This window comes from Podarcis melisellensis (assembly GCF_964234715.1).
Source record: "Podarcis melisellensis genome assembly, chromosome: 15".
NCBI classification, from domain to species: domain Eukaryota; kingdom Metazoa; phylum Chordata; class Lepidosauria; order Squamata; family Lacertidae; genus Podarcis; species Podarcis melisellensis.
This window is the reverse complement of record NC_138532.1, coordinates 15,890,480-15,917,233: the sequence shown is the minus strand read 5'-3', so window position 1 is coordinate 15,917,233 and position 26,754 is coordinate 15,890,480. Positions and strand designations below refer to the sequence as shown.

Here is a 26,754-nt window from a genome sequence, read left to right as displayed (position 1 = left end):
CGGTGCGATTCTGGCCAGCATCCCTCCAGGATTTGTTTAAACACAAGCAGACTTCGAACTTGTTTCTAGTAATGCCCAAATCAATGCTGGGCATGGCTATGGCAACCAAGAGGGGACAGAGCTTGGCTCTCAGGACAGCCCCCCCCCCCCTGCCCAGGGGACAGATGCAAACCTGCCACCCTTTAAGAACACTACATGATGCGGACTGTGGGTGAAGTTGGGGGGATGCTGCTGTTACCTCCTGGCGGTCCCCTTTACATGGAGGAAAAGAAGGAAATGTTCAGGCTCTAGTTACATAAAAGGTTTTATTGTCCTTTCCCCCCCCCCCCCAACAGCAGCAACCTCAACAGCCCTGAGGCACAGAAGGAGAGCTGCTGTAGTTTTTTAAAGCAAGGTATAAAAGTGACCACCGAGGCAAAAGAAAAGAAATCCACCTCTTCTGGCCGAGGGTAGCATGGGAAGAGGACCGGGCTGAGCTGGATCCCACCTTCGCCCGGCAGCGGGGAAGGTGTGGGGAGAGGTCTGCCTGCTCCCAGTACCCTCCCCTGAGCCTTGGACTAGGCCAAGCCAGGGAGAACAGGTGTCGGATGCTACTCTCTCCCCCAACAAGGCACATGGTGGTAGGTGAAGCCCACCCTCCCCTGTGGTTTATAGGGCATCTGGCACAGGCCATGTCGCTAGTCCTCAGGAGGAAGAAAACTGGGCTAAGCGCCAGAAGGCACCTGTGTCTCCCCCAGCTGACTTCTGCTGCTACCTGGGCCCTGAGCACTTTTTTGCAGGAACTGAGCATGGGGCAGAGCTGGGCCTGCCCTCTGGGGTAGCATGAGATCTTTGGCACAGGTGGCCCCACAAGGTTGCCCTCTTGCAGCTGCGGCAGTGATGGAGGCCTGGCAGGGCCTTGTCCGTCCAAGAGAGGCCGACGGGTGTCTCTTCCTGCCTCCCTCGCAGAGGAAGAGGCAGCCGGGCCAGGACTCACGGTGGCATCCTCTGGCCCTCCCCTCCGTCAGTTCAGGAACTGCGTGTAGCCCTCGGCTCCTGTCACAATGACATCCATCCATATGCGCATGGCTTCGGCCGATGGGGCCACCATGTAGTAGAGTCGGTCGTGAGTCTTGACGCAGAAGGTGAGGGCAGGGTTGGGGCTCTGCAGAGAGAAGAGACAGGCTCACCTGGCTGTGCAAGCTGCCCCTAGCAAGAAGGTCTCTCCCCTTACCCCCAAAATTGGTTCCGTTAGCACTAAGGAAGTTGGAAAGAGACTCAGGGCAGCTAGAGGGAGTGTGTTAAGAAACCAGCTTGTGGAACGGAGAGATGCCATATCTACCCCCTGACCAAAAACCACTGAACCCAGTTAAGAGTAAGCAGAGGCTGCTTTTCCACAAACACCCCCCCCATGTTGCTCCCCACCCCCCAATGCATGGTAGGGAGCGTTGAGACCAACCTCTCCACTGAAGGGGGCAGGGAGAAGGTCGGCTAGGTGCTGGAAGAGAATAGAAAAACAGGAGAGAATTAAAGGCACCTTAGGAGGAGGAGCTGGGCTTGAAGGCTGGGTGCAACCAGCAGGCATGGCTCAAGTTAGTAGCAGAAGCGCCCAAGGCCAGTTTGACTGCAGGATGAAACATGGTTGAGAGGAAGCTGGGCTGCGATTGCAGTCGGTGGCAGGGCCCTGTGAATGTTGCCCTCCAGCCTGCATCATTTTAAGATTTATTCTGCGTTCAGAGGACCCGAATTCTTCACCAGGGAATAGCAGCCAGTGTCCAGCCTGCACACTTTTCAATGCCATTCTGACAGCCAGGAGGGTTGTTGTTAATTATTATTATTTTGAGAAGTCATGGCACGTTGTTAAATCCTGTCTCTCGCTCCGCACACAGGCACTGAGCTCAGGTCAAAATGCAGCCGAAACCCTCCACTACAAGGAGGCCGTGTTAGTTCAAATGCTCAAGGCAGTGCAGCATTTAGGGGGAGCCACCAGGCATGCCTATAAAAGAGGATGGTACCTACACTGGCCAGGCTGAGAGAGAAGAATCCCTTCTGGAGGAGGAGAAAAAGAGAGAGAGAAAGAAAGAAAGGGGCAGAGAGAGAAGGGAAGTAAGAGTCTAAGAGGGAAGGAGGCTTGGCTGTATGGCTGTGTTACATCCAGCACGACCCTGACTACCCGTCCAGCCCCCGCCCCCATGTGAAGTGGCTGCCCCCAGAAAGGGATCCTGTATCCCCTGCTTCGCTCACCTTGGCTGCGCTGCGCAAGTGATCGTAATAAACCTCCTCAATGGCCTGGAAGTAGATGAGGCCCTTGAGCTTCGTCTCGTGCTTGTCTGCATAGGATAGAGAAGAGGGAGTCAGCAGAGTGAGGCTAATTCTGGGCAGGAAAGAGAGGGCAGGGCTGTTATAAGAATTCTAAGGTCTCAGATATAGAATAGATGTTCATAAATGTACCAGGCAAACACATACATAAACACATATAAACTGTGTGTCTGAAATAGTACAGGAGAGCAATCCTGAAGCCATTTTGATTCTCTCAAAATGACCTAAAATATTTCTCTACAAGGAAGAAAGAAATGGGAAAAGCTTTCCAATGGTCTTTGGACTGTAGGGGCTTACACCTCCCTGCAAATACAGTCTGGCAAGTTTCTGTTAAGCTGAGCAAACTATCAATATGTGTAAGAGTTTCAGGAACTAAAGTGTTTACCATCTCAAAGGAATGACCAGGCTACCCATAAATTCCATTGAAGGAAGCATTATCCTGGCAGACAGGAGAGAAGCAACACTCTCAAATTTCTGCTGGAGACCTCTGCCTCCCGTGATGTATGTATGATGTTTTGGGGGGTGGTATTGGGCTACAGGGTGGGCAATTTCAAAAGTCTTTATAGGGGCTTGCACACCATTGTTCAGGGTCTCTTCTACCTTTTTGCAAGGAGGGGAGGGAACTCCATTGCAACAGAAAAATAAAGATCTGCCTTGCCTTCTATGGATCTTGCCTCCATCCATTCATCTCTGACTGATCATGGACTTAGAGGACTCAGTCCCTTGGGGAGTTGGGAAGCAAAAACCAAACCCCTCAATTTTTTAAAATAACAGGGCTTACCTGCGTAGTAGGAGAGAGTGCGCCGCAGGCGGTCAAAAACGAACCATCGCTTCTTCCAGGACTTGATTTTACCCCCCATCTTGACCAGGTAGCCTTTGCACATCTTCTCGGAGAGGATGACGTGGCTGCAGGTGTCCACGCTGTGGCCAGATGATTCAATGTGCGAACGCAGGTCGAAGTCCTCTTTGCGGATAGGCAGGTAGCGTGTCAGAGGGCGGGCCTGTGTGGGGCAGAGGGCAGTTCCCACGTTGGACCCAGTGCAGCCTCCAGGGCTCCCAGCTCATGGGAGCCACACTGAAGGAGGAGCCAGAGCCAGGAGGGACCCCAACCAGCTGCAATCCCCAAGCCTGTTTAGTTGGAAGCCCCATAATGCCCTCATTTCACATATTTTGCTTTTGTGCCTGATGACTGAGAGGGTCAGATCGTGCATGAACCTCATTCCGTGTCAGGGAGTGGCAACAGTTCATTCAAAATGGCGGCACCTGGACTAGGCCATGCCCACGGAGGGAAGGAAGGGCTCAGCAGGGCTGGCTATGAAGAATCCTGCCAGGCTCCCCTCTTAAATGCTGGTTGTCCTTTCAGACCCCCCAACCCCAGGAAGTTTCCCAAGGTCCAGTGGGAGAAGCCACATGGCATGATTTACTGGGCAGCGAAGCAGCAGCCTCCCTGCCACCTGTTCTGCCTCTCTTAAATGGGACCAGAAGAATAGGAGCTGTGCTCAGCCCCTTGCCCCCAGCCCAGCCCATACCTGGGCAAACTGCTTTTCTCGCATCTTGACCTCCTTCTCAATGAGCTTCTGCCGCCGCGCCGTCTCATCCTGCAGACGCCGCTCCAGTTGCTCCCGCCTCCGCCGCTCGTCCTCCAGGGCCTGGCGCCGCAGCTCCATCTCTTGCTCCTGCAAGGGGCAACCCACATCAGCACCCTGCCCTGTGCCACCCTGGGATACCACCTGCCCATATGTATCCATACAGGGATGCAGAGAGTCAGACCCGTTGGACCATGTAGCTCATGACTACCTACACTGACTGGCAGCAGCTCTCCAGGGATTCAGGCAGGAGATCTTCCCCAGCTAGACCTGGAGATGCCGAGGATGCAATTGGGGACCTTTTGCTTGCAAAGCAGATCCTCTAGCACCAAGCTTTAGCCCTACCTAGTGAGCTCCTTTCTTTTTGAGGTGTCTGCTGTAAGACTCCAGCACTCATGGTTCAGAAAAAAGGGATGGTGTTTAATGGGAACATAAGTCGCCTTATGAAATGACCGGTTCATTTAGGCCCAGTGTTGCCTACACTGACCAGCAGTGGCTCTCCAGGGATTCAGGCAGGGGACACACCCAGCCCCACCTGGAGATGCCATCAAGCATTGAACCTGGGATCTTCTGCACTACCAACGAGCTACAGGCTCCCTTCCCTTCTTGACTCTGCACCAGCATTTTCCCCAATCGGCCCATGTGATTGGCATCAGCCAGAGGGAAACAATCCCTCGCCTGCATGCCAAGAAATGAGAGCTGATAAGAAACCCTGCCAAGGTTGGTGAAGACCCAACATCCAGGTGAAATGCAGAAGGGCCTGCAGTGCCCAACCAAGGGGAGGGAGAGTAGGGGGAATACAAGAAATAAAGGGAGGTGGCTGGGATGTCTCAGCCCCCAGCTTTTTCCTCACCCGCGATTCCATCATGCGCGACTTCTCCGCGTGGGCCTCCTTCAGCATCTTTTCCATCTCCTCGATCTTCCCTGCATCTGCCCCGCTGGCGCTGCAAGGCAAAGCCAGGCTGTCAGCGGTGAGCCATGCCAGTGGGCTTCTCTGCTACGGGGCAACACCCAGACTGGGCAGAGGCAATGCTCAAGAGCCATGCGAGAAATGGAAGAAATGGATGGATGGTGGTCGGAGGGAATACTCACTGCTTGCGGGGAGGGCCAGAGGGCAGTTCTCTTTCTGCCTCCCTGCAGGGAGCTCTGCCTTCAGACCCCAGAAGAAGCTGATAGAGACATTTGTGGGGCAGGGGAATGGGGAGAGGGGAGTAGTAGGGGCAGAAAAGGCAGCCAAGCCCAGGGTTGCCTTGTGATCCACAAGAGAGGAAGAGAGGGCAGCATCCTCCTCCTTCCCTAAGCAGGGCAGGGGCTGAGCTGCTCTCCTGGGCCTCAGGGACGGCGGCTGTTGCCCCGCTGTACCTGGAGACGTTGTCCGGGGAGCAGGCGGAGTTGCCGCTCGTGGACAGGTTGGTGTCGAGGCTGTCGGAGCTCTCCAGGCTGAGGGTGTCGTAGGCACGCTCCCCGTCTTCGTTGGCGCGCAGGCCCAGGCCCCCCGGTGGGTGGTGATGGAGGATGGAGTGGTGGATGAGGGGGGAGTACGGAGAAGGGGGAAGGGGCTGCCCATGCAGAGCCTCCCACTGGGACTGAGCCTCGGCCGCCGCTTTCTGCTTCAGGTCGGCCAAGCGCCTCCGCTGCTCCTCAATCACCTGCTGGCCTGCAGAGATGCCCAGGACAAAAGCAGGCTGAGCGCCGGGGGCAGCAGCTCAGCGCCCTCCCGCCAGTCCCTGAAAGCATTCCTACGCCAGGAAGACACCCACACACCCCAATCCAGGGCAGAGATGCCCAAACCACCACCACCCTCGCCAACATCAGACCGGCGAGCAATGGAGCTGGCTGAGCTGCAGACATTCTCCTGCCCCCCACCCCTACCCAAACCACTCTCTCCCGCTCCCCAGCACCCACCCTTTTGCTGAAGGGCCAGTTGGCGCTTGCTCTCGATATCCTGCAGGGTGCTGGCCAGATTCCGAGGGAGGCTGCCGGTGCAGTTTTGTGGGGACAGGGAGCTCTGTGGGAGAGAAGCAGTTTGGAAGACAGACCTCTCAGTCCCACCTGCCCCTAGAGCAGGGTGCTATGCTGTCAGGCTTCAGAGGATCCAACCCCACAAGGTAGGTTGCCAGGAATGGATAAGACAAGGAAGTTCTTACCAATGCTTTTTATTCAATATTCACAGAGAGGATTAGCAATGCGGCTTCTTTGAGTAATGGTGAGTGAAACCCCACCCCCTCCGCCTCTCCCATTATGCATCATCCCCACGGCGGCTGAGCTGTGCCTTCTGCCTCTGAGCTCTCTGCTCTCCTACTTTCAATGCCCACCGGGTTCTGGGCAAGGGGGGTCTGGAATACTATCTAAATACACTGAGTCTGTCAGCTGTCTCTCCCCTGGTGCTTCTTCTTCTTCTTCCTCCTCCTCCTCTTCTTCTCCCATTATTTTCCAGCTTCCAGCTTCCACCTGCCTCTGAACTGTGATCTCCCTCAAACCCCTGTTGTAATTCTGAACTGTCTCCCTCTTCTCTGGAAGGGTCAGGTTAGGGAGGCGGTTTCCATCATTCCTCATCTGCCCAGTCCCTGACAAATGCTCACTGGCTGAGGAAGGGGTGCTGTGCTCCACTGATACCAGTTCCTCAGCTCCATCAGTCAAATTGGCCAGATCTTGGGGGGGGGGGAGTTGCTTGGGGGGGGAGGGAGGATGAGAGACAGGAGGGTTTTCTGGAGATACTAGGCCCAGCTTGGGGTGCAAGTGGAATGAGGGACCTCAGGGGATGCAAGAGGGAGAAGGGCCTGAGTAAGGGGCTTAGGGGCAAATAAATAACAACAACAACAATTTTAACAACAACAACAGCAATAATTTTAACAACAACAATAATAATTTTAACAACAACAACAACAACAATAATTTATTTATACCCCGCCCACTCTGGGTGGCTTCCAACAGAACACTAAAATACAATAACCTATTAAACATTAAAAGCTTCCCTAAACAGGGCTGCTGGCGAGGCTCCCCCCACCCCTCACCCGCTGCCCCACTATACCTTGGGCGAGGGGCTGCGTCCCAGAGTGGCCATGTTGAGCTGTGAGGAGGAGCTGCCCCCTTTGGGCCAAGCCAAGCTGGTGGAGCCACCGTCCATCTTGGAGCGATAGACCTGCAGGAGGGAAAGAGGTTTGGCAAAGAGGGCGTGGCTTGTGCCCACGTGGGACGTGAGGGGGGGCCTCCAAGGGGCACAGCAGCACCTCATCCGGGGACGGTTCGTTACCTGTCGCGGGTCTGGAGACGAGTGAGCTTTAGCAGGCAGAGGAGGAGGAGGAGGGGAGGAGGAGGAGGAGGAGGAGAGACAAGCAGCAGGGGGGTCTGCTTCAGCCTCAAAGCCAGCTGGGAGGTCCTGGGCGAAATGTGGCAGCCGCACTGCGCTCTCTGCCCACCACGGCTCTCTCTGAGGGTGACGGGCAGAGGGTGGTGGCGAGAGAGAGAGGAAGGAGACAGCGTGAAAGACTCGGACGGGCAGCTGGCCGAAAAGCAACAGCACGCAGGCCAGACAGATGCTAGGCACCAGCCCCTGCCCAGCCTGCAAAGATCTGTGGGCTGGCTCTCCTGCACCTTATTCTTCTAAAGGAGAACTCACTGAATAGCAGGATACACTGTATTTTTCACTCCGTAAGACGCACCTGACCATAAGACGCACCTAGTTCTTAGAGGGGGAATACAAGGGAAAAAAAGTTTTTAAAGGGAGTGCTGAGCAGAGCCTGTATGCATCCCAGGTTCTGCTCAGCGCTCCCTTTCACGAGCCGCATGGAGCGTGTGTGCGGCGCTTGCAGGCTTTCCCCCAAGAGCTGCACACACGCTCCACACGGCTCGTGAAAGGGAGTGCGGCTCTTGGGGGCTTTTCTGGGAGGTGGGGGAAGGGACTGAGGGGCTGCCCTCTGTCCCTTCCCCCATCTCCCGCAAAAGCCAGCAAGAGCCGTGCGCTCTTTAAAGGGTGTGCAGCTCCTGCGGGCTTTTCTACAAGGTGGGAGAAGGACAGCTCGTCAGTGACGGTGTGACAGTGACAGCGGTGTGTGTGTGTGCAGCTCTTGGGGGCTTTTCCCGCCTGCATTCGCTCCATAAAGCGCACACACATTTCCCCTTACTTTTTAGGAGGGAAAAGGTGCGTCTTATGGAGCGAAAAATACGGTACGTATTCTAAATAAATACACCTCAAGACCAAAAGAATCCTCCCTCTCTCTCCCACGGCCCCCAACAGACAGACAGACAGACAGACAGACAGACAGACAGACAGACACACAGCTATAACTCAAGGCCCCCTGCTCCTCCACCCCTGCCCCAGTGCCTTGCCACAGTGTGCAGGGCAGCCCGCCTACCCCAAAGGAAGCGATGGAGGGAGGGAGAAGGTAGCAAGGGGGTGGGGTTTGCTGCAGAAGCACAAACCTGGGGGCAGCTGGAGGAGCAGAGCCGCGCCGCCGGCAGGGCAGAAGCAGTGGAGTCTGCCGCAGGGGGGCTGGGGGAGTGGGCAAGCCCTACAGCCGACCTGACGCTGCCCAGAATCACTGCCAGCTGGTCAGTTGTCACGTACTGGGCAGGAAGGAAAAGGCAAAGAGTGAGAGGCAGGCTGCAAGCAGTCTGGGAGTGCACAAAGCTGGCGGAGAATGCGGGGGGGGGGGAGCTGAGGGGGAGGTGTGTGTGGGGAGAACACCAGCCTCCCCCCACAGCAGCCTTTTTGTGGAGGAGGCTATGCTAGGGACCCCCCAAAGAGTGGGCTGGGCTAGAGTAGGCTCCTTGTTGGGAGGTAGCATGGAATATGGACGTACCCCTTTTCCCACCTGCCCCTAATCTCCCTTGGCTGCATGTATTTTTGCACCAGCCCCAGCAATGGGACCGGAATGTCAGGTACCTCATAGGACAGTGGGGGCGCAGGTGAGGGGACGGCAGGTGCAGCGCTAGCATCTGGCCCACGGCCGCAAAATGGGAAAACGTCAGAAAGTCTCACGTACTCCTAGAAGCAGCCAGGCAGAGAGGAGGAGGAGGAGGAGAATCAGAGAGGGATTGGGGCACTAAGCCAAGGGAGCAATGTCACACACACACACACACACACACACACACACACACACACACAAGTGTGGCAACCTGGGAAGGGCCTAACCTGCCTGTGGCCTGTGGCCCACAGCCATGCCAGGTGGCATCTACCTGCAAGAGCAACCAGAGTAGAGCGTCCTGCCCAAGTGAGGCCATATTGTGAGTGCCTCTGCTGAACCCAGGAACACTGGTGCCCACTGCTCAATGCAGAGTGGTGTTCTTGGGACCCGTGGGGAGCAGACATCACACTGGCGAAGAGCAGGGAAAGTCAGCAGGCAGGAGCGTTTTTGTGCATGTGGGTCGGAGGGAAGAAGTGACGCATTCCAGAGTCAAGTCTGGGCTGAAACACCTGCCCACAGATCTAAGGCACGCTGCAAAGTTCAGCCACGGATGGGCACAGCCAAGCAGAGAGGAGATGTTGCAGCGCATGCAACAAGCAGGGAAGCAGCTCAGAGGCAGGCAGGCAGGCATGCAGACAGGCAGCCACATAGCATTACCTCTGTCCTCCCTGGGTAGAGCTGGGCGGAGGAAGCCGTAGCTGCACAGAAGGGGCTTGCAGAATCAGCCGCCTCCCCCAGCTCAGAGAAAGGAGGCGTCTCCTGCGAGGATGGGAACAGCGGTGAGGGAGCTGCAAGAACAGCAGGACGCACGGAAAGAGGGGGAGGGGGGCACGAGATGAAGGTAACGGGGTCTGTCCGTAGCAGCCGAACTACAGGAGAACCCTGAAAATGTCAGCTCAGGTTGTGGGGGGAGGGCAGGGGGGAGGAAGGAAAGAGAACACACACAGCCGTCCCGCCCTTCCCCTCTTCCTTTTTCCTTTCTTCTTCTGTGATTGAACTCCTATTTGGGGACTTCCCTGGCTTTTCTGGCCCATGTAGGACCAGTCTGGACTGTTGGCCTTGGTGAAGACTTGAGGTTTTCATCCCCCCAAAAAGGTTTTTGATTGAGTTCCTACTGAAATGAGGCTGCATTTTAATGTTGTATTTTAATCTTGTTTTTAAGTTGTATTTCAATTAAATTGTTTTATACGGGTGTTGGCCGCCCTGAGCCCAGTCTTGGCTGGGGAGGGTGGGGTATAAATAAAATTTAATAATAACAGTAACAGTAACAACAACAACAATAAAGGAACCCTCAGGCTGTCTGGGCATTTTCAGGCCTTCTTCTGCTTCCTACCCCACTAAGTGCTCTTGTGCCTCATTGCCAGTACGAGAGGCCCCCGCCCTCAAGCTTCCCCAGAAGGGAAAAAGAAAACCAGTCAGAGAAAGGAGGCTACTGCTGGGAGTCAGAAAATCACACAGGCAATATAGAAAATGGTTGCAGGGATATTGTCACCTGAAGAAAAACCGACAAGGAACATGTCTTTCAGAGGAGCCCCAGCAGCGTTCCCCCCCCCCAATGTGAACATTTTAAAGAGAAATAACCCCTGCAATATCTTATACAGGTGGTAATTATGCAACACCCGAAAGAACAAGACAGAGCCACAGAATAAAAGTGCAGGAGAGCGGCCCAGACGAGTGGTTTTCTAAATATTTTGGGAGGAACTGCTTAATGTCTTCTGGGAAGTTTCTGTTAAATGCACAAGTTAGGGGCTGAAACTTAATTTTTGCAATTTTTTTCAGTGAAGGGTCTTAAAAATATGTTTTTGGGTGTGAGGAATTCAAATCTGCTATTATTCTCGTGACTGAACAACATTTAGCTTGGCAAATCCAAGTTTGATGAAGAAGCACATGAACTGCTTTCGTAAAACCAAAGAATTTTATCTTCTGAAAATGACAGGTAGTGCTTAATAATAATAATAATAATAATAACTGCAAGTACTTGGCAATCATTTTTAATGATTTTTATGTGATTTTACGCACATTTTACTAACCAAGTAAAACTAAACAAAATATGTTTCGAGTTCCCAATACAACATTTTAGCACCCTTCATTTTTGGAATTCGAAGGTTGAAAAATTCAGCACGCCCTAGACTGGATGAGTCCTTTTTTAAATGGTTCTGGGAAATCTCAATAATGGGAGATAATAATAACTAACTATTTTGGACTATGGGAGGTTGGCTGGAGCAGCAGCTCTGGGCATGAGGTCCCAGCACACGAAGCTTCCCTGGGGAGGGTTTGCCTCTTCACCTCCCTCTCAGCCTCCTTCTAAGGGTAGGGAGAGATTGCCATCGAACTCTGCGCTGTTAGCAGGGTAAGGTGGGAGAAAGGCAGAAACAAGCAGAGCTGCTAAGGCAAGGGCTCACTTCCCCCTGCAAGTTCAGGAGGCTGCAAAAGCCTGCACCCTTGGGGCTTTGCTGAAGCCTCCCCACCCCACCCCCCAGAACCTGGGCACCCACAGAGGTCCTTTTACCTCTCGCAGAGCTGTAGAGGCCTTGGGGAAGCCGGAGCCACCAGTCAGCACCCGGTACCGTCTCTCTAGCGCAAGGAGGGTCTCCTTCTCCTACCACAGGGAAGGAAAAGGGAGAAGCTTGTTGGGGTGCTTCCAGCCATACCACCCAGCCTCCAGCTGCCTTTCCCCTATGGCACAGTGCCAAGGGAAGAGCCATGCTCTGCCCTATGTCAATAGGCCAGGTCCCACCTAACCTTACCCCTATGGGGGAATGGTTCTGGCAGGACAGAAGCCCCACTCCAGGTGGCCCTGCCCTGCCTGCAATGCCTTGCCCAGCTCTGTCAGATGCCCTCCTTGCCAGCCGGTACCTTCTGCAGCATCTGCAAGGTGGTGGCTTTCTCCTTGCCCAGCCGGTCAGCCTCCTGAGCAGCCTGCAGCCTGATCTGGTTGGCTTGACTCTCCAGAGCCGCCAGGCGTTCCTGCAGAGACATGGAAAGAGCGGGGTTGGGGGCTGAGCAAGTGCCACATGGCTGGTGCCCCCCCTCCCCAGCTCAAAGGGCTGCCTTCTCCGCTCTCGCCCACCCACCTTCCTCCGTGCCACGCTGCGGTGGCTCTCGGCTTTGCTGTGCAGGAGCTGCTGGCTGAGCATCTCGCGTTCCTCCTCCAGGCGGCTCTCCTTCTCCAGGTGCTGGAACTCCAGGTCCTCAAACAGCTTCGTCTCCGTCTCCAGGGCCTCCGCTTCCTGCAGCAGGGACACAGCGGCTCAGCGGGGACTCAGGGAAGGTGGCTGGCTTGGGCAGGGGGAAGGAACATTGGTCCATCTAGCTCAGCAAGGATTCCCAGGGGTTTTTGCTCCTGGAGATTCTGCTGGGGATTGGACCTAGGAGCTTCTATGTGCATCTGGTCCAAGCCTTCCAGAGGGTCATTGGGCAGGTGGGACAAGGGTCCAAAGGCTGCAGAGCCAGCAGAAGCAACCTGAAGGACAGGGCTGCTGTGGCTCTCCTCTGCAAGCAAAGCCTTGCAAAAAAACAACAACAAAATGGCGGAAGGCGAGCTCCTTTTTAATCAAAAGGACACGTAACCAGGAAAACAGTTCAAGGAGGAAAGTAGCCTGAGGGGCATTCAAGAGCTGGCAGCCTCTTGGAGACTCCTCTGGTGCCAGCAGGAGCCATGAGAAAGGGGTGTAGGGTGGGTTTCTTGAGGAGCAGCGAAGGACTTGGCAACCCTTGCTCCCTGTCAGGATGGGCTCAGCTTCCTTCCAGTCTTAGCCCCTTCGTGCTCCGCAAAGAGGGCTCAAGGAGAGGAGGGCACCCACCCATGATCTGAGCTCCCTCTTCCGGAAAAGCCGTCCTCCCAAGAAGAGCTGCCAGAGCGCCAGGCCCTGCTGTTGTGCCCCACCAACCCAAGCCAGCCTGCCATGCTTACCCTCAGCCAGGCGCTGACCCCGGCTACAGGCGGGGAGATGGTGGGGGGCAGGGGAGGAGACACTGACCCTTTGCATCTGGTCCTGCAACTGCTCCCTCATTGACTCAGGGCAGTTATCAAGCTGGTGCTTGAGCTCAGAGTATAGTGCCCGCAGTCGCTCAAGTTCCTTCCTTTCAGCATCAACCTTTGCCCTCTCCTGAATCCGGGAGAAAACAACACACACGGAAGAGAGAGAGAGAAAGAGAGAGAAAACACACTTCTCAAGAGCAGGCCATGCAAAGCAAGGGGTCAGGAAGTTAGCAAGGGGACTCAAACTCTAACAGGGTTACCGGGCAGCTACTGGGAACCTCAGTTTTGCGTCTCAAAGTCACCATGTCTTGGCCACCCATAAGTCCTCTCCGGCCAATTACTGGCCTGCCCAGAAGAGTCCACCATGTCAGCTGCCACAAAGATCTCTAGAGATACTCAGGAGTCCAGGAAATGGGCATTTTCAGGATGAGACACACACCCTCCCTCCAGCCCCATCCCAGAGTTGACTCATGACATACAAGCATTGCTATGTTTGAGACACAAAACTAGGCTCACACCTCTCTGGAGTTAGTGCAGCGCCGTTTCCTGGGGGCTCTGGGCACTTTGGGGTACATGTCAGTGAGTGAGTTGGCAGCAGGAGAGAGGCACCAGGCCCAGACTGGGGGCAGCAAGCGCCTTGCCACCCATGGCCAAGGCAGCATGCCGGATCTGACTTCGCAGGAGTCCACAGAATGTGGCAGGGACCCACAATAAAAACCAATAGAATGTCTCATCCAGTTTTCCTTGGGGCAGAATCTCAGGGTCACTGGCAGAGGAAGAGGCGTGCGGGGGGAGCGCACCGCCCCCAGCAGCGCTATCCCGATGGGGTGCCATTGTGGCTGACCCCCCCGCCCGCGCTGGGTGCCACACCCCCAGGACGCGCACCATGCCCCTGGGACATGTGCCAGCCCCACCCCGCCTACTCTCCGCCCCCTTCCCCTGGTGCCGGAGCATGAAGCTCCACCACTGCTCAGGGAGGGTGGGTGAGTGTCAGTTGCCGCTTTTCAATTCAGAGTCAGCTTGCCCTGGCACTCCACCCACACAGACTGTCCTGTGCAGTATTGATCCCCACCGCCTGCCTTTGGTCCTCACGACCCTGTGAAATTAGATCACTTGCACAGCCCTCAAAGTCTCCACGTCGCCCTGAGTTTTTATAGTGCATTTAGTGTGCCAGCAGTAGACTGGGTGGTTCTCCACTGTCCTTAAGGAATAATCCAAAGCTGGGGAGGCCTACACACCAGGAAACAGAACAGCAAGACCTGAGTCCGCCTTCAACGGCATCAGCAGTTGTGCATCCAAATTTGCAGTTGTGCATGAACAAACCTGCAAGTTTCCCCACAGCTAGACTGAAGCGCTGAAGACGCCCCTGCCTGTTGGGGGGCAGCTGGGATGGGCACCCGCATAGGGGAGAGGGAGGGCACTGCAGAGCTCCTTGAAGGCACCCAAGCCCCCTCAACCCCCCCCCCCAGCTCCCCAGGAGGTGCCAAGGCTAGGCCCTGGAGCTGTGTCCCTGCCAGGCAGCCTCCGATTGGGTGGGATGTTTGTACACATGCAATAGACCCTCCCTCCTCCTCCTCCGCCTGTCTTTGGGGCTTCAGCCATGCTCCGCCTCAATGTCTCAGTTAGAGTGGCCCACCAGCAAGATGCAGGCAGGCAGGCATCCAAGCAATCAGAGTCAGAGAGAGAAAGAGAGACAGAGAGAGAACGGAGAGAGGGTTAGAGCTGGTTAGTGCGAGGCGGGGGGTTAGTGGCAGCACTTTGCAAGGTGTGTGCGTCCCCTCGGGCTCCCTGCGGGAGCAAAGGTTTGAGAAAGGCTGGGAATCGGCAGCCCCCAAACAAGCACCTGGGAGGCGAAATGCCAGGGAGTCCAGGGGGAATCAGGTCCCAGGGGCAACTTGCTTCCATCCCCAGCCAGCCAAGGTGCTGGGTTTGGAGCTGCCTGTCTTGCAGGCAAACATCTTCGTAATGCCTCTGGTCTGGAAGGATGAATTGGGGCAAGGAAGGGCCCAGCCTTGAGCAGCGCCAGGGAGGTGGATGCAAACAGCACTGCCTGGCTTGAGAAGAGACACCTCAGACACCACAGCTTGGAAAGGGAGGGCTCCCCTCTGGAGCCCCCCAAGCGCTTTTCCAGCTTCCCACCAAGCACCAAGAGGAACCGCCTTGAGTTCAGCTCCCGAGCGAGTCACCTCGGCTTGAAAACCCAGCAGAGAGGCGAGGGAAAGTGCCAGGGCAGCTTTGGCAACCCAGTTCCCCCCAGTGTAGTGTCCTTGGGGGCGGGGGGTGAGGAACAGAGCAGCCAAGCTGGGCGGAGCAGGGCCAGCCCAAGCCGAGGGCCACATGTGGCCTGGTTGTGCCTTCCCAAAGGGTGGCCAGGTGGCAACTGGGGCAGCCAGGAGGCCTTGGGCGCCAGCCATTTACCTTGTCCCGGTGGATGGCGGCGTCCAGACCAGACATGCGCTCCTGCAACTGCTGCACTGCCTTCTGCTCCTGCTGCAGCTGGATCAGCTCGGCCTCCCGCTCGCCTTGCAGGAGGGCCCGCTCCATCTCCGCCTGGGCGAGAGACAAGGAGCCCCATCATGCTATGACTCAGAGCCCAGGCCTCTCTCTGCAGGAGGAGCCATTGGGAGATGGGGGGTGACTTAGAGGCCTCCCTGAGCTCCAGCAACTCTTCATTCATGAATGAAGTCTACGACCGAGCCCCTCCTGGGCTGTGTCCTGCCCATCAGCATGACCAAACGGGGCACAGCCAAGAGGAAGGAGCCCTACCCTTTGCCCTCATCCCTGCCTAACCTCCCGGGCTGTTTCCTGCAGCTGCTGCTCCAGCTCCTTAGCTCGGCTCTTCAGCTGATCGACGCTGGCCAGAACACGGGTGCGCTCCTCCTCCAACATGGCCGCCTCCTGGCTGGCTTTGGTGCTGGGTGGCTCTTCGTGCTGTGGAAGGTTTGGAAAAATCAGCAAAGAGAGTAGCCTAATTAGAAGACTAATATCAGGCACAAAATAAAGCTGATGCAAGAAAACTTCATGTGTCCTTGATGACTAGGCCTTCCTGCTGCATGTAAAGCATAAACTGTCATGTTTAAAGAAAAAGGGAGAGAATGCTTCTCTCGGGTCTTTAAAACCATAGAGAATTTAATAAGAACAACATAAAGCAGCGGTTAGCAAACTTTTTCAGCAGGGCGCAGTCCACTGTCCCTCAGACCTTGGGGGGCGGGGCGGACTATATTTTTTTTGGGGGTGGGATGAACGAATTCCCAAGCCTCACAAATAACCCAGAGATGCATTTTAAATAAAAGGACACATTCTACTCATGTAAAAACACACTGATTCCCTTACTATCCGCGGGCCAGATTTAGAAGGTGTTTGGGCCTGATCCAGCCCCCAGGCCCTAGTTTGCCTACCCACGACATAAGGGATTGCCATATTGGTATCCTCAGACTAGTTGCATCAAGGAAGCCTTGAAAGGGGGTTTATTAATTCTCCTTTCAGTCATTCTTTATATTATATTGTTCTGTTGTGGTGTTCAATGCTTGCCAATGTTAATAGTCTAGTAAATATGTCCAAGAGGGACTCCGTCTTGGTAGATTAACGACTTTGATAAAGTGGGATTATAAACCTTGGAAAGGTTATAATCAGGGGGGGGGGGGAATGAAAAAAAATCAGTGACCCCAGGTGTATATTTTTTATTTTAATCATGTTTCAATATTAAGTACATTTAACCTTTGGCTAGAATGCATCCATGAATGATTCCCGCATGTCTGCATTTTGTGACTCTCATGCCTCATTCCTAGGCTGCATTCCATCTCTCCTATCTTACCCTGAAAGTGGCACAAACAGCAGGATGTTTTCCTATGCCTGTTGTGAGTTAGCACTGGCATCTCCTTGAGAGGTTCCAAGGACAGGCATGGGAAAGGAATGCCAACAGCCCCCACTGAATAGTTAGGACCAAATGGTTTGGGACACCCCAGGAAAGTTGATTACCAGTGTGAGGTCAAGTATCTTTATATCCCATGACCTGTAACCATTTTTGAGTATGTAGAAGAATGCTTGATGTTTATGATTCCTTGTTTGCTGTGCTTGAAATCCTACATAAGCTTTGTTACGAATTTGCTCTGGGCAGTTGAAGACATGTGCATGCACCCGAAAGCTCATACCAGAACATACTGAGTTGGTCTCTAAGGTGATACTGGACAATTTTTTTTATTTATTTCTCCTAACTAGCAGTTCTGCTGAGAGCCTGTCCTATTGCAATAGCTCTAATAAACTGGATCTGCTGAAGCCTGCTTCTAATTCTCTTGGTTCCATGTGTTCTGTTTTATAGGTGTTCCCTGTGTAACAAACAGGTGGGGTAGAAATAAATTCATACCATTCCTTCTATCAGATCAAAATGAGCAGATAACAGCAAAGGTTGCTAGGTTCATAGCAGGGGCAATCAGAATAAGGGCCACTAACTGACAGCTGATTCAGGACTTTAAATTGTGCTCTTATAGCAAATTTCCTTTCCTGCGTATACCGTAATGTTTTACTGATGCTATGGCCATTGGCTAATGCGAATAAAGTTTTATCTGAAATTCATACAACAACACCAGCCATGTACTCTGTTAGCCAGAGGTCTCCCAGACACACTGGGGGTGGGACAGGCATATAATTCTTCTCCCCAAAGAGATGGAGGAATGCACAAGCCACTCTCTCCTCTCTGAGCCTACTGAGGTTACATGCCAAGTCAGCTGCCCTCAACCTGTTGTGGGACTCCAACTCCCATCAGCCCCAGCCAGCCTGGTCAGGGAAGATGGCAGCTGTATTCCAAAAAAAGTGACAGTGGAAAAAGCCAGTTTGGGAAGCAAAGGAGGACTCCACCCAGGGCAGTCCCTTATGCTCCTCCTTGTCCTCCCAGCTCCAAGCATGGCCCTCTCACCTCCTGGCCGGCACTCTCCGTGCTGCTGCTTTCCTCTTTCAGGTGGTCCTCATCCGAGCGCTCCAAGCTCTCCCTCTCCCGCAGGCCCAGGGTTCCCACCAGCTGCTCCTTCGCTCGTCCAAGACTGATGGAGCCCTTGGAGGGCCTCCTTCCCGTCTGGCCAGCACCCTCGGCAGCAGCACTGGGGAAAGTGTTGTGCTCCTGGCCCGGATCGCCATCGCTGTGAGTGTACTCAGCACACAGGCTCAGGATGGTCTCCAGCCGCTGCCGCTCCTAAGCAAAGGGCAGAGGGGTGAAAGGAAAGCTGTCAGTATCGGCATCCCAGAGCATCCCAAGGCTTTCGGTGCTCTGGCAGGAGCCACAGCGGACCACACCCCACCCTGGCTCCCTCCAACCTCTTGGCTCTTGTGGTTGGCCGGTTCCCCAACCACTGGCTTTCCCCAGCCTTTTCACAAGGGAAAAGTGAGAATGTAGCATTTCGTGTTTTTGCCCAACCTGTTCAGTGTCTTATCACACAGCTGCTTCCGTAAGCACAGACCAAAGCTGGCAAAAGACATTTTGGTGCGTGAGCAAAGAAGACGCAAAGGCATTTTGCAAGCACGGACTCCAGCTAGTCTGAGACAATATCTGCCACTGTCTTTCATGTATTGTTATGCTGCCGTTTCTACAGGGATATACGCTCGGTATTTATCACTCCTGTTATACAAAAATCTCCAAATGGGTCCGAACTTCAGTGTCTAAAACTACTGGTAGAGGACAAGGATCTAGAGATCACGCTAAGGGTGGCCAAATTCTGTGCGACTGCCATAAAACTTAGGGAACAAGCTGTACTACCAAAATGATTAAGGTTTTAAATGACAATTTTAGGTTATATTTTAATGATCAAAATTTAATATATATTTTTAAACTGCCACTATATCTGAATTGTCTCTGTTATATCCACCTGCAATTCAATGTATTCCTGTTGTGTTTTATGATTTTCCTGATATTGTAAGTGAGCTGGAACTGGTCTGTGCCCGTAATAATAAAATTCTAAACAATATCTGCCAGGAAGGTCTTGGAGCTCCTATGTTCATTGCAGCAGAAGGAAAGAAGGGGAGGAGAGACACACCCAGAGAGAGAGGCTTCCCTCTCATACCACAAGAACTGGGGTGTCATCTCATGAAACCGAGTGGCTGAAAACTCAAGGCCAAGGAAATCCTGCCCTGGGATCCTCTGGAAGGCAGAGAGGGTAGGGCAAAAATACTACAGACAGAAAGGAGAGAGCCGTGGTCCTTCTGTCCTTCTGGTGGGCAGAGACTCAGAAAATTAAGCGAGGTGCCAAATGGCACCTTAAACCTAGGTTACGGTCGTCACAATGTCTATTCACCTTGGGGGTTGCTTCCAGCGCTACAGCTCTATGGGTCTATGATCTCAACTACATTGCTTGACTGTAGCTTACTCCATTCACTTGTCCCAGTACGCAAGGAAGAGAAACACACACAGCGGAAATGGAAATGGTATTAACCAAGACCAAGGTTTTGAAAACTGCGGCTCCCAACCTGGAGCCCAGAAATCTCCACATAGTCGCAATTGGACTCGCGCCAGTAGCAAAACGCACCTGGCACCTCGGGGTGGGATTACCATGGGAAAGAATAGGGTAGACTAAGTGGAACCACTCAGGTCTGCTCCAACTGCTGCAGCTAGCCATTGGACGTTTTATTTATTGAAAGCCTTCACACAGCAGCTTACAATATTCATCTGACATTAATGCAATTTGAAAATTAAGGCTTGTATGAGCCCTTCTATCTGAGCCCTATCACAGAGATCTTTCAGAGAACTGCTAACAGCTATATGCGCCCCTCCCTGCCCGACTGGCCTCCTCCAAAAGCTGGGTATTCCGTGTCGCTGCTGCTCCCATACAGGCACCTTTACTTTTGACCTTCAGGTGCCTCGTGAAGATCTTTTTATGCCAACAGACCCGTGCATCTGTTTTCTTGAGCAGCCAGTCATTTTAATGATCATATATATAAAACTGTATGAAAGGTAAAGGACCCCTGACAGTTAAGTCCAGTCGCAAACGACTCTGGGGTTGCGGCGCTCATCTCGCTTTACTGACAGAGGGAGCCTGCGTTTGTCTGCAGACCGTTTTTCTGGGTCACATGGCCAGCATGACTAAGCCGCTTCTGGCGAACCAGAGCAGCGCACGGAAACACCGTTTACCTTCCTGCTGGAGTGGTACCTATTTATCTACTTGCACTTTGATGTGCTTTTGAACTGCTAGGTTGGCAGGAGCAGGGACTGAGCAACGGGAACTCACCCCGTTGCGGGGATTCAAACTGCTAACCTTCAGATCGGCAAGCCCTAAGCTCTGTGGTTTAGACCACAGCCCCACCCGCATCCCATAAAATTGTATACTGTCCTGCTATATGGTGCGGATTGATGGTATATAAAATACTTTCAAGCAAGCAAACAAACATCTGATTCGACGAATGAAATAATAAAGCCAGCAGCTACCTATAACAGGATTCCAAGAAAATTAAAAGAGCCTCCCCAAGCAGGAAGATGGTCAGAGCAGGGAGGGCTCAGGAAACTTCCGTACGGAGCTGCCTGTACAATGGCAGCAGCTGCCCTGAGGAAAGAAAGCCTTTCTCCTGCTCTTGTGCAAGGAGCCACATCATAGGGTTCTGAAGGCTCCACAGGTGTGCCCTTGAGGAGCCTGATACACCTTGACTCAAGGCTGGGCCACCTCAACAGGGCTACAACAGGTGCCCTTTAGAACTGGCAGAGAGAGAAGCCAACCACCAGCAGGAAGGAGGAGTTTGGCACCCTTGGGCCTCATCCAGCCCACTGGGAGAAGGGCCTCACTTGCCTATGCACCTTTTCACTCCTGCACAGGTGTCCAGGTCAGCTGCTAACCAATGAAAGACAGAAGAGGCGTTGCAGGTGGGGGCAAGGGGGTGGGGAGGAGAAAGAGAGGCTGAAGGAAACCAGGCAAGCGCCAGAAACTGCCAAGGAGAAGCTCTGCCACTTTCCCTCCAGGTCACAGTGAAATCCAAGTCTAAGGAGAGCACCCCCATTTTAGCTTGTATGTAGCCCAAGTGGGGGGAACAGACAGGATTCTGTGCCAAGCTAAGCTTCACCAGGACTAGAGCAGGCTTTCGTGGGCAAACCCCAACACTCATCTCTACCACCCCACACTACTACAAGAGATCAAAGCAAATTCTGTCCTGGGAGAACAGGCCCCCTGCCGCTGCTTCGGCTGTGCAGAGTGCCAAGTGGGATGGAAAGGAGAATAGCATGCAACATGCACACAGGCTTACGGTACTCACAGTGAAGTCCAGAGTGACTCTCATCTCACAGACACATCCCTCCAGGCTTTTCACAGGCAAGGAACACAAACACCTCCAGCCTCCGACAACAAAGTCGAGAACCAAAAAAACGCTCCCTGCTTACCCTGGCACGTGACCAGGCTAATGGCAGGGTGCGCGCCAGCAGCAACAGCCTCTCTCTCTCTCCCCCCCCTCCTCTGTGAATCACACAAGCTGTGCAAACAAGCAGTTGTGAGTCAGTGCCCAGCCACTGGCGAGACAACAGGCAGCCTGCAGGGTGTAGCTGGGGGCTGGCACAGCAGCCCAAGGTGGCACGCTCCACCAGTCTAAGCCAGGCAGACACACAGCCAGCCCTGAGACCCACGCCCAGCTGGGCAAAAAGGCTGCAGAGTTACTCTGGCTAGGAGCTGCGTGGTGCAGCTGGGCTCAGAGGCCGGGCAGAGGACCAGGCACACAAAACACTCCACCCTGGTGTTAGCTGTGCCAGGGAGGGTCCCGCCCAGAGTCAACAGTTAAGGACATAAGAAGAGCCTTGCTGGATCCAGCCAGTGGAGTATCCGGTTCTCACAGTGGCCAACCAGATGCCTGGGAATCCGCAAGCAGGATTCAAACACAAGAGCGCTCTCCCCTCCTGCCGTTTCCAATGACTGGCATTCAGAAGAACTGCTTCTTCCAACTGTGGTGGCAGAGCACAGGCATCATGGCTAGTAGCCATTCGTAACCACGAATTTGTCTAATCCTCTTTTGAAGACTATCCTTGCCTCCTGGGGGAGGGAGTTCCATAGTTTAAATGCGCTCTGCATGAAAAAATGCTTTCTCTCATCGGAGTGCATTGGGGCCCCTTCTATGTCATTTCCAGGGAGCACTGGGGCCCGTGATGGGCAACATCCGAATGTTTGGTTAGGCAGTGCTCATCACCAGATAGGAACCGCAAGAGTTAACTGGAGGCAGGCGGAGCGTAAAACAAAGCGACAAATGCCAAACGGAGCATGCTCAGTCTGGGCCGCATGGGAAAATCCCAGAGAATGCACCGTTTCAGGCCTGGGGGTTACAAGCCAACTCCCCCCATTCTCAGCTCCACCTCACCCCTCATCCCAGAGCCAGGTGTGCCTTGGGGATAAAAGCTTGTTGTTCATCTGCAGGGGACCACAACCCACACATTCCTGCCTCACTCCCCCAGGCAGACACTCTTGCAAAGGGGTCTGGCTCCCCTGTGTTTTGTACAGAAACTGTTCCACGCAGCTATTTCTGCCACCACCTTGCTACCCGCCCGACACACAGGCTGATTTTGCCGACCCCTTGGTAACACCCCCGGATAACACATCTTGGTAACTGCAGCTCAAGGCTTGGGCATGTGCGAAGCTGGAAATTCCAGAAATATCATTGACTTCCTCCCCCATCCCCCTCAAACAGTTAGCACCCCTAGTTGTTGGCTGCAAGGAAAAGCATGTATTTCGCTTAAGATTCTTAATGCTCCTGACAGGGCAGCCCCTCAACCTTCCCCTCTCTCTAGGGAACATTTTTCCTTCAGCCTGCCCAGGATTCCCTCATTCATTCCATATCTACAGTGTTAGAAACTCAAGCTAATCGCCAAACGGCACGTTAAACCAAGGTCACAGCTGCCACAACGGTGGTGGATTTTTGAAAAGAAATATTAATATTATTCATTTCATTTCTCTACCGTATTATATTTTAAAGAAAAAAATCTCAAAGCGGTTTACAACGCACTAAAGCATCAAATGCAACAAATTCAAGCTTCAGTTCGTTCTTTAAAGTTCGTTTTGCCTTCCCCTTATTTATTTACCTACTTAATTCTGCTGCCCCCTAGCAGAAGTACTGTAGGAAGACAGTGTGGTCCAATGGTTAGAGTGTTGGACTAGGACCTGGGAGATCAGGGTTCAAATGCCCGCTCAGTCACAAAGCTCACTGAGTGATCCTGGAGTCAGTCACAGCCTCTTAACCTACCTCACCTGGTTGTTGTAGGAATTAACTGGGGGAGGGGGTGAAATAAAAGTGGAATAGAAATGCAGTATGCAAGCTCTTTTGTCTAGCTGCTCAAGAAAGCTGGAGAGGTCAGACAGATGGTGATGTCAGTCTGACCTCTCCAGATGTCTGGACACATCCACCTGGTTGCAAAATGCCCTGCGCAAGTCGCAAAACACGCCTAGTACCTGGCTAATTTCTGACACTGCAGCCCAACCACCTCAGAGGCACCGGCAGACCCCCCTGTTATTACAGAAGTCCTTGTGCCCACTGCCTGAGCAGCTGCCCCACTCACCAGCCGCTCCATCTCCTGTTCCCGGAGCCGCTCCTGGCGCTGCCAGCGATGGTATTCCCTCAGCTCCCCCTCGTCGCCACTGAGCTCCGAGATGCTGTGCTTGCGCTCCCGCAGGGGACCCGGCGTCAGCTCCAGCCCCCCAGACAACTTCCGGTGCAGGCGGGGGCTCTGGCGCGGCGAGGCCGAGGTCAGGGAGCCCAGGCTGTAGGCAGGGCTCAGGCCGGTTGCGTAGCTGGGCTTGCGTTGGCCAGGCTCCCTGGCGAACAGGGTGGGCGAGGGGCTGCGTCCCCGCAGGCAGGAGAAAGAGGCAGACATAAGGTCCTCGATGGGCTCCCTCCGCCAGCCACAGGGGGCCTCGCCGGCCTTGGCCTGCCCTGGGGGGCCACCGTGTGGGGCTGGCGACACTGCCCGGCGGGACAAGGCGGGGCTGAGAGGAGGCAGCTCCCGCATGCTCTCCAGAGGCCGCCGGCTGAGTCGGGGGCTCTCGGGGGGCTGCAGGGCCCGGCTCGACTGGCTGAGAGGCACAAACCCGGCAGGCTCAGCCGGCAGGAAGCCTTTCCCCAGCCCTTGGCGGGAGGTGCCAGCAGGCGTGTCCCGCGCTTCCCGGAAAGGGCTGGGAGGCCTCTCCTGCAGAGCCATGGCCTTGGTCCGTGGGGTGGAGGGCGACTGGAATTTGGGGGCCAGGCGTGGGCTGGTGGGTGGCTGAACCCGAGGGCTGCCCGGCAGGCTCTCGCTCAGGCCAGCGGGCAATGCAGGTGGAGGGGAGCTGCGTGGGCCCGGGCGGGGGTTCTCTCCCGAGGGCCGGGCCCTGCGGCTGGGTGTGGGGCTCCGGGGACTCTCCTGTGTGGCCCTCCGAGCCGTCCGCGGGCTCCCCGGCCCCCGGGCCGGGTTTGGGCATCCGGCACTGCTCGGCAGGTCCAGGCTGGCCCCGCCGTGAGGAGTCAGCATGGTGTGGTTGAAACTAGAGGAGCGAACGGGCACCACGGGAGGCAGGGCAGGGCCCTGGTCCTGGGTGCCAGGTGAGTGGCTGGCGCAGCTGCTGCTGCTTGCGGGAGAGGAGAGGGGAGAGAAGGGCGGGGAGGTGTTTTCGTAGCTGGATCCCACAGACATGGCGCCAGGGCTCTGGGGAGGCGACAGCAGGTAGCGCCCGCCCCTGCCATTCACGACGGAGGAGTCTGGCGACGGAGCGTTGCCACGGCTGCTGGGGAGCTGCCTGGGAGTTCTGCCTTCCTCCTCCAGCACCAGGGAGTCCATGATGTCCTGCAAGTCCCGCTCGATGGAGCTGACCAAGGCGCTGTGGCTGTGCCGGGAAGCCTTCGCCGTATCTTGGTTGCCGTTCAGAAGGCTCTGGGCCTCTGTGGAGAGAAAGGGCAAGGTGGGCTGGGGGAGCTCTTGACCCTCCACTGCTCCTGCTCCCACCCCACTGTTTCTGCAACTACTGCAGCTCCGTAACCCCACACATGTTGCCTATGAGCCATGCTCAACTTCTGCAGGCGGGAAACTTTTTTTCTGAAATCAAGGCTTATCAAATTCTCTGGACTCAAGTCACCAAGTTCTGCATGGGCAGCTGAGACATCATCACCATCACCATTAATTAAATTTGTATAATTTAATTAATGCGTACCCTGGAAATGATTTCTTTCAGCTTCTGCCTTCTGGAAGAAGGTACAGGGTTATAAAGACTAGGACTAGTCGCCAGAGAAACAGTTTCTACCCAAATGCAATTTTGGTTTTAAATGCATTATAAGGAGTCTGTATGGGAGTATATTATATTTAAAAATGGGGTATCAGAGTTTTTAGGGGGGTAACCAGGTTGGGATAACTGGGATGGCAGGCTTCTTGGGTTTTGAATGTCTTATGTAGATTTTTCAATTTCGTTGTTCTGTATGGGACAATGACAATAAAGATTATCATACCGTATATTAAATTTCTATATCCGCAGGTCTCAGGGTGGTTGCAACATAAGCTCACGATATAAAAACACAAAATACATAATAAAAACAACCCAATAACACGACCCTCCTCAACACATTTTAAAAGGACATTGGATGTCAATCGGCCAAGGCAATGTTTTTGCCATGCGCCTAAAGTTGCATAATGAAGACAGCAGGTGAACTTCCTGGGGGGAAACATGCCACAGAGGGCTACTGCAGAAAAGGCCCGTTCTCATGTTCTCCTCCAGACCTCTCATGGAGGAGGCACCCAAAGAAGGGCCTCACATTTCACATTTTGCAAGGAGCTGCAGGAATTCCAAACCACAGCACAGCAGAAGATTCCCCCACCCCAGACATAATATCCCTGGACAGGGAGCTGTGGGTACTCAACCCCCAACAACCCCATGGTTACGAAGGCCAAGGAAACATCAGGGGCAAAGGGTCATGTGGCTATTCCAAGTGACTGAAAGGATGGGGGGCTTGCTGTGCCTCCCAGAACCCCACCTAAACCTTGCCATTGAAATTCTCCTACCTGCTGTGAGCCCATGCTGGGGTGCAGGGCTTCGCCCCACGCTGGGAATCATGCTTTTCATCCACTTTGCCTCAGCCGGGTGGTTGAACCGAAGGAAGGTCGACTGGCCCAGGCAGATCATACACCCTGAAAGAAAATGAGAAGACTGATGGGGAGGGGGAAGATTCACAGTGATCTCACAGACTGAGGAGGAAATCAACCCTATTAAAACATACTTTGGGGTCACACAGCAACCTCCCCTCTCCCTGCGCTTTGAACCCACACCCCACAGGGGTTGCAAAAAAAGACTACTCTGCCTTGGGGCCTCTTCCAAACGGCTGGGGTTCAGATATGACTGGACCTGCAAAGGGTCCAGTACCAAGACAGCCCACTGTCACTTTTCCAGGAAAGTCGCAAGGGAGAGTCCAGCTGGGTCCCTTTTAATGGAGTTGGTGCAACGCATACAATATGATCTTGGAAGCACGTCATCAGGTGGGTGCCAGATGTTACATGGCAACAAGCTGTGGGCAGAAAAGGAACAGCAAAGGCCACGAAATGCAGAAATAGTTACTGGGAAGAGTTAAACCAGGAGTTGGGGTGCATCTGTGGCTCCTGAGAGGCTGTGTGGACTCCCAGCTCCCACCAGCCCTCAGCCAGCACAGCCAATGCCCAGGGATTATAGCAGCTCCAGTCTAGCAACATTTGGCGGTCCACAACTGTGACCCACCCCGAGTTAAAGGAACAGGACAAGACCAGCCTGGCCTGCAGGAGGCCAAATGAGGCCACCCTAAGAGCAGCAACCTGCTGACAGGGTTCAGATGCTGGGAAGCAGGCTGAGGTTAAATAATAGCAGCAACAGTTTCCACTGTGAATGCTGTGGGGGCCCAGCCTTGCACTCCCACGCCAGCCCACCTGTCCAAGTCTGTGAGCAGCTCTGTGAATGACAGGGCAATGACAAGCTGCCTTGTGCACACAAAAGGTGTGGCGGGGGGTGGGGGTGGGTTCGTGCGCAGAGGCGGAGCAGCAGGATTCTAT

General features: G+C 54.2%; 1 protein-coding gene and 1 long non-coding RNA gene across 15 annotated transcripts in view; one reads left to right on the top strand and one right to left on the bottom strand.

Moving 5' to 3' along the window:
• Positions 1 to 291: 291 nt before the first annotated feature.
• Positions 292 to 26,754, bottom strand: part of PHLDB1 (pleckstrin homology like domain family B member 1) — a 42,993-nt gene continuing 16,530 nt past the window's right edge. For 3 of the 14 annotated variants that reach the window (XM_081890821.1, XM_081890808.1, XM_081890811.1), the window contains 23 exons: positions 25,741 to 25,866; positions 23,275 to 24,629; positions 17,686 to 17,958; positions 15,564 to 15,704; positions 15,192 to 15,323; positions 12,772 to 12,900; positions 11,866 to 12,021; positions 11,648 to 11,758; positions 11,301 to 11,390; positions 9,449 to 9,550; positions 8,770 to 8,871; positions 8,307 to 8,450; positions 7,138 to 7,314; positions 6,916 to 7,026; positions 5,790 to 5,892; positions 5,247 to 5,541; positions 4,738 to 4,828; positions 3,828 to 3,974; positions 3,080 to 3,299; positions 2,224 to 2,309; positions 1,999 to 2,028; positions 1,439 to 1,477; positions 292 to 1,144 (listed from right to left, as the gene is read on the bottom strand). In XM_081890821.1, the coding sequence (XP_081746947.1) occupies positions 1,004 to 1,144; positions 1,439 to 1,477; positions 1,999 to 2,028; positions 2,224 to 2,309; positions 3,080 to 3,299; positions 3,828 to 3,974; positions 4,738 to 4,828; positions 5,247 to 5,541; positions 5,790 to 5,892; positions 6,916 to 7,026; positions 7,138 to 7,314; positions 8,307 to 8,450; positions 8,770 to 8,871; positions 9,449 to 9,550; positions 11,301 to 11,390; positions 11,648 to 11,758; positions 11,866 to 12,021; positions 12,772 to 12,900; positions 15,192 to 15,323; positions 15,564 to 15,704; positions 17,686 to 17,958; positions 23,275 to 24,629; positions 25,741 to 25,866 (4,301 nt within the window). In that variant the 3' untranslated portion in view covers positions 292 to 1,003. Of the gene's footprint in view, positions 1,145 to 1,438; positions 1,478 to 1,998; positions 2,029 to 2,223; positions 2,310 to 3,079; positions 3,300 to 3,827; positions 3,975 to 4,737; positions 4,829 to 5,246; positions 5,542 to 5,789; positions 5,893 to 6,915; positions 7,027 to 7,137; positions 7,315 to 8,306; positions 8,451 to 8,769; positions 8,872 to 9,448; positions 9,551 to 11,300; positions 11,391 to 11,647; positions 11,759 to 11,865; positions 12,022 to 12,771; positions 12,901 to 15,191; positions 15,324 to 15,563; positions 15,705 to 17,685; positions 17,959 to 23,274; positions 24,630 to 25,740; positions 25,867 to 26,754 lie in introns of those variants that run through there. The other 11 variants (XM_081890814.1, XM_081890816.1, XM_081890817.1 and 8 more) reach the window with 11 other exon arrangements.
• Positions 15,720 to 16,412, top strand: LOC309358319. Its single transcript, XR_014163449.1, has 2 exons — positions 15,720 to 15,921; positions 16,184 to 16,412. It is a non-coding gene; the product is annotated as an uncharacterized lncRNA (long non-coding RNA).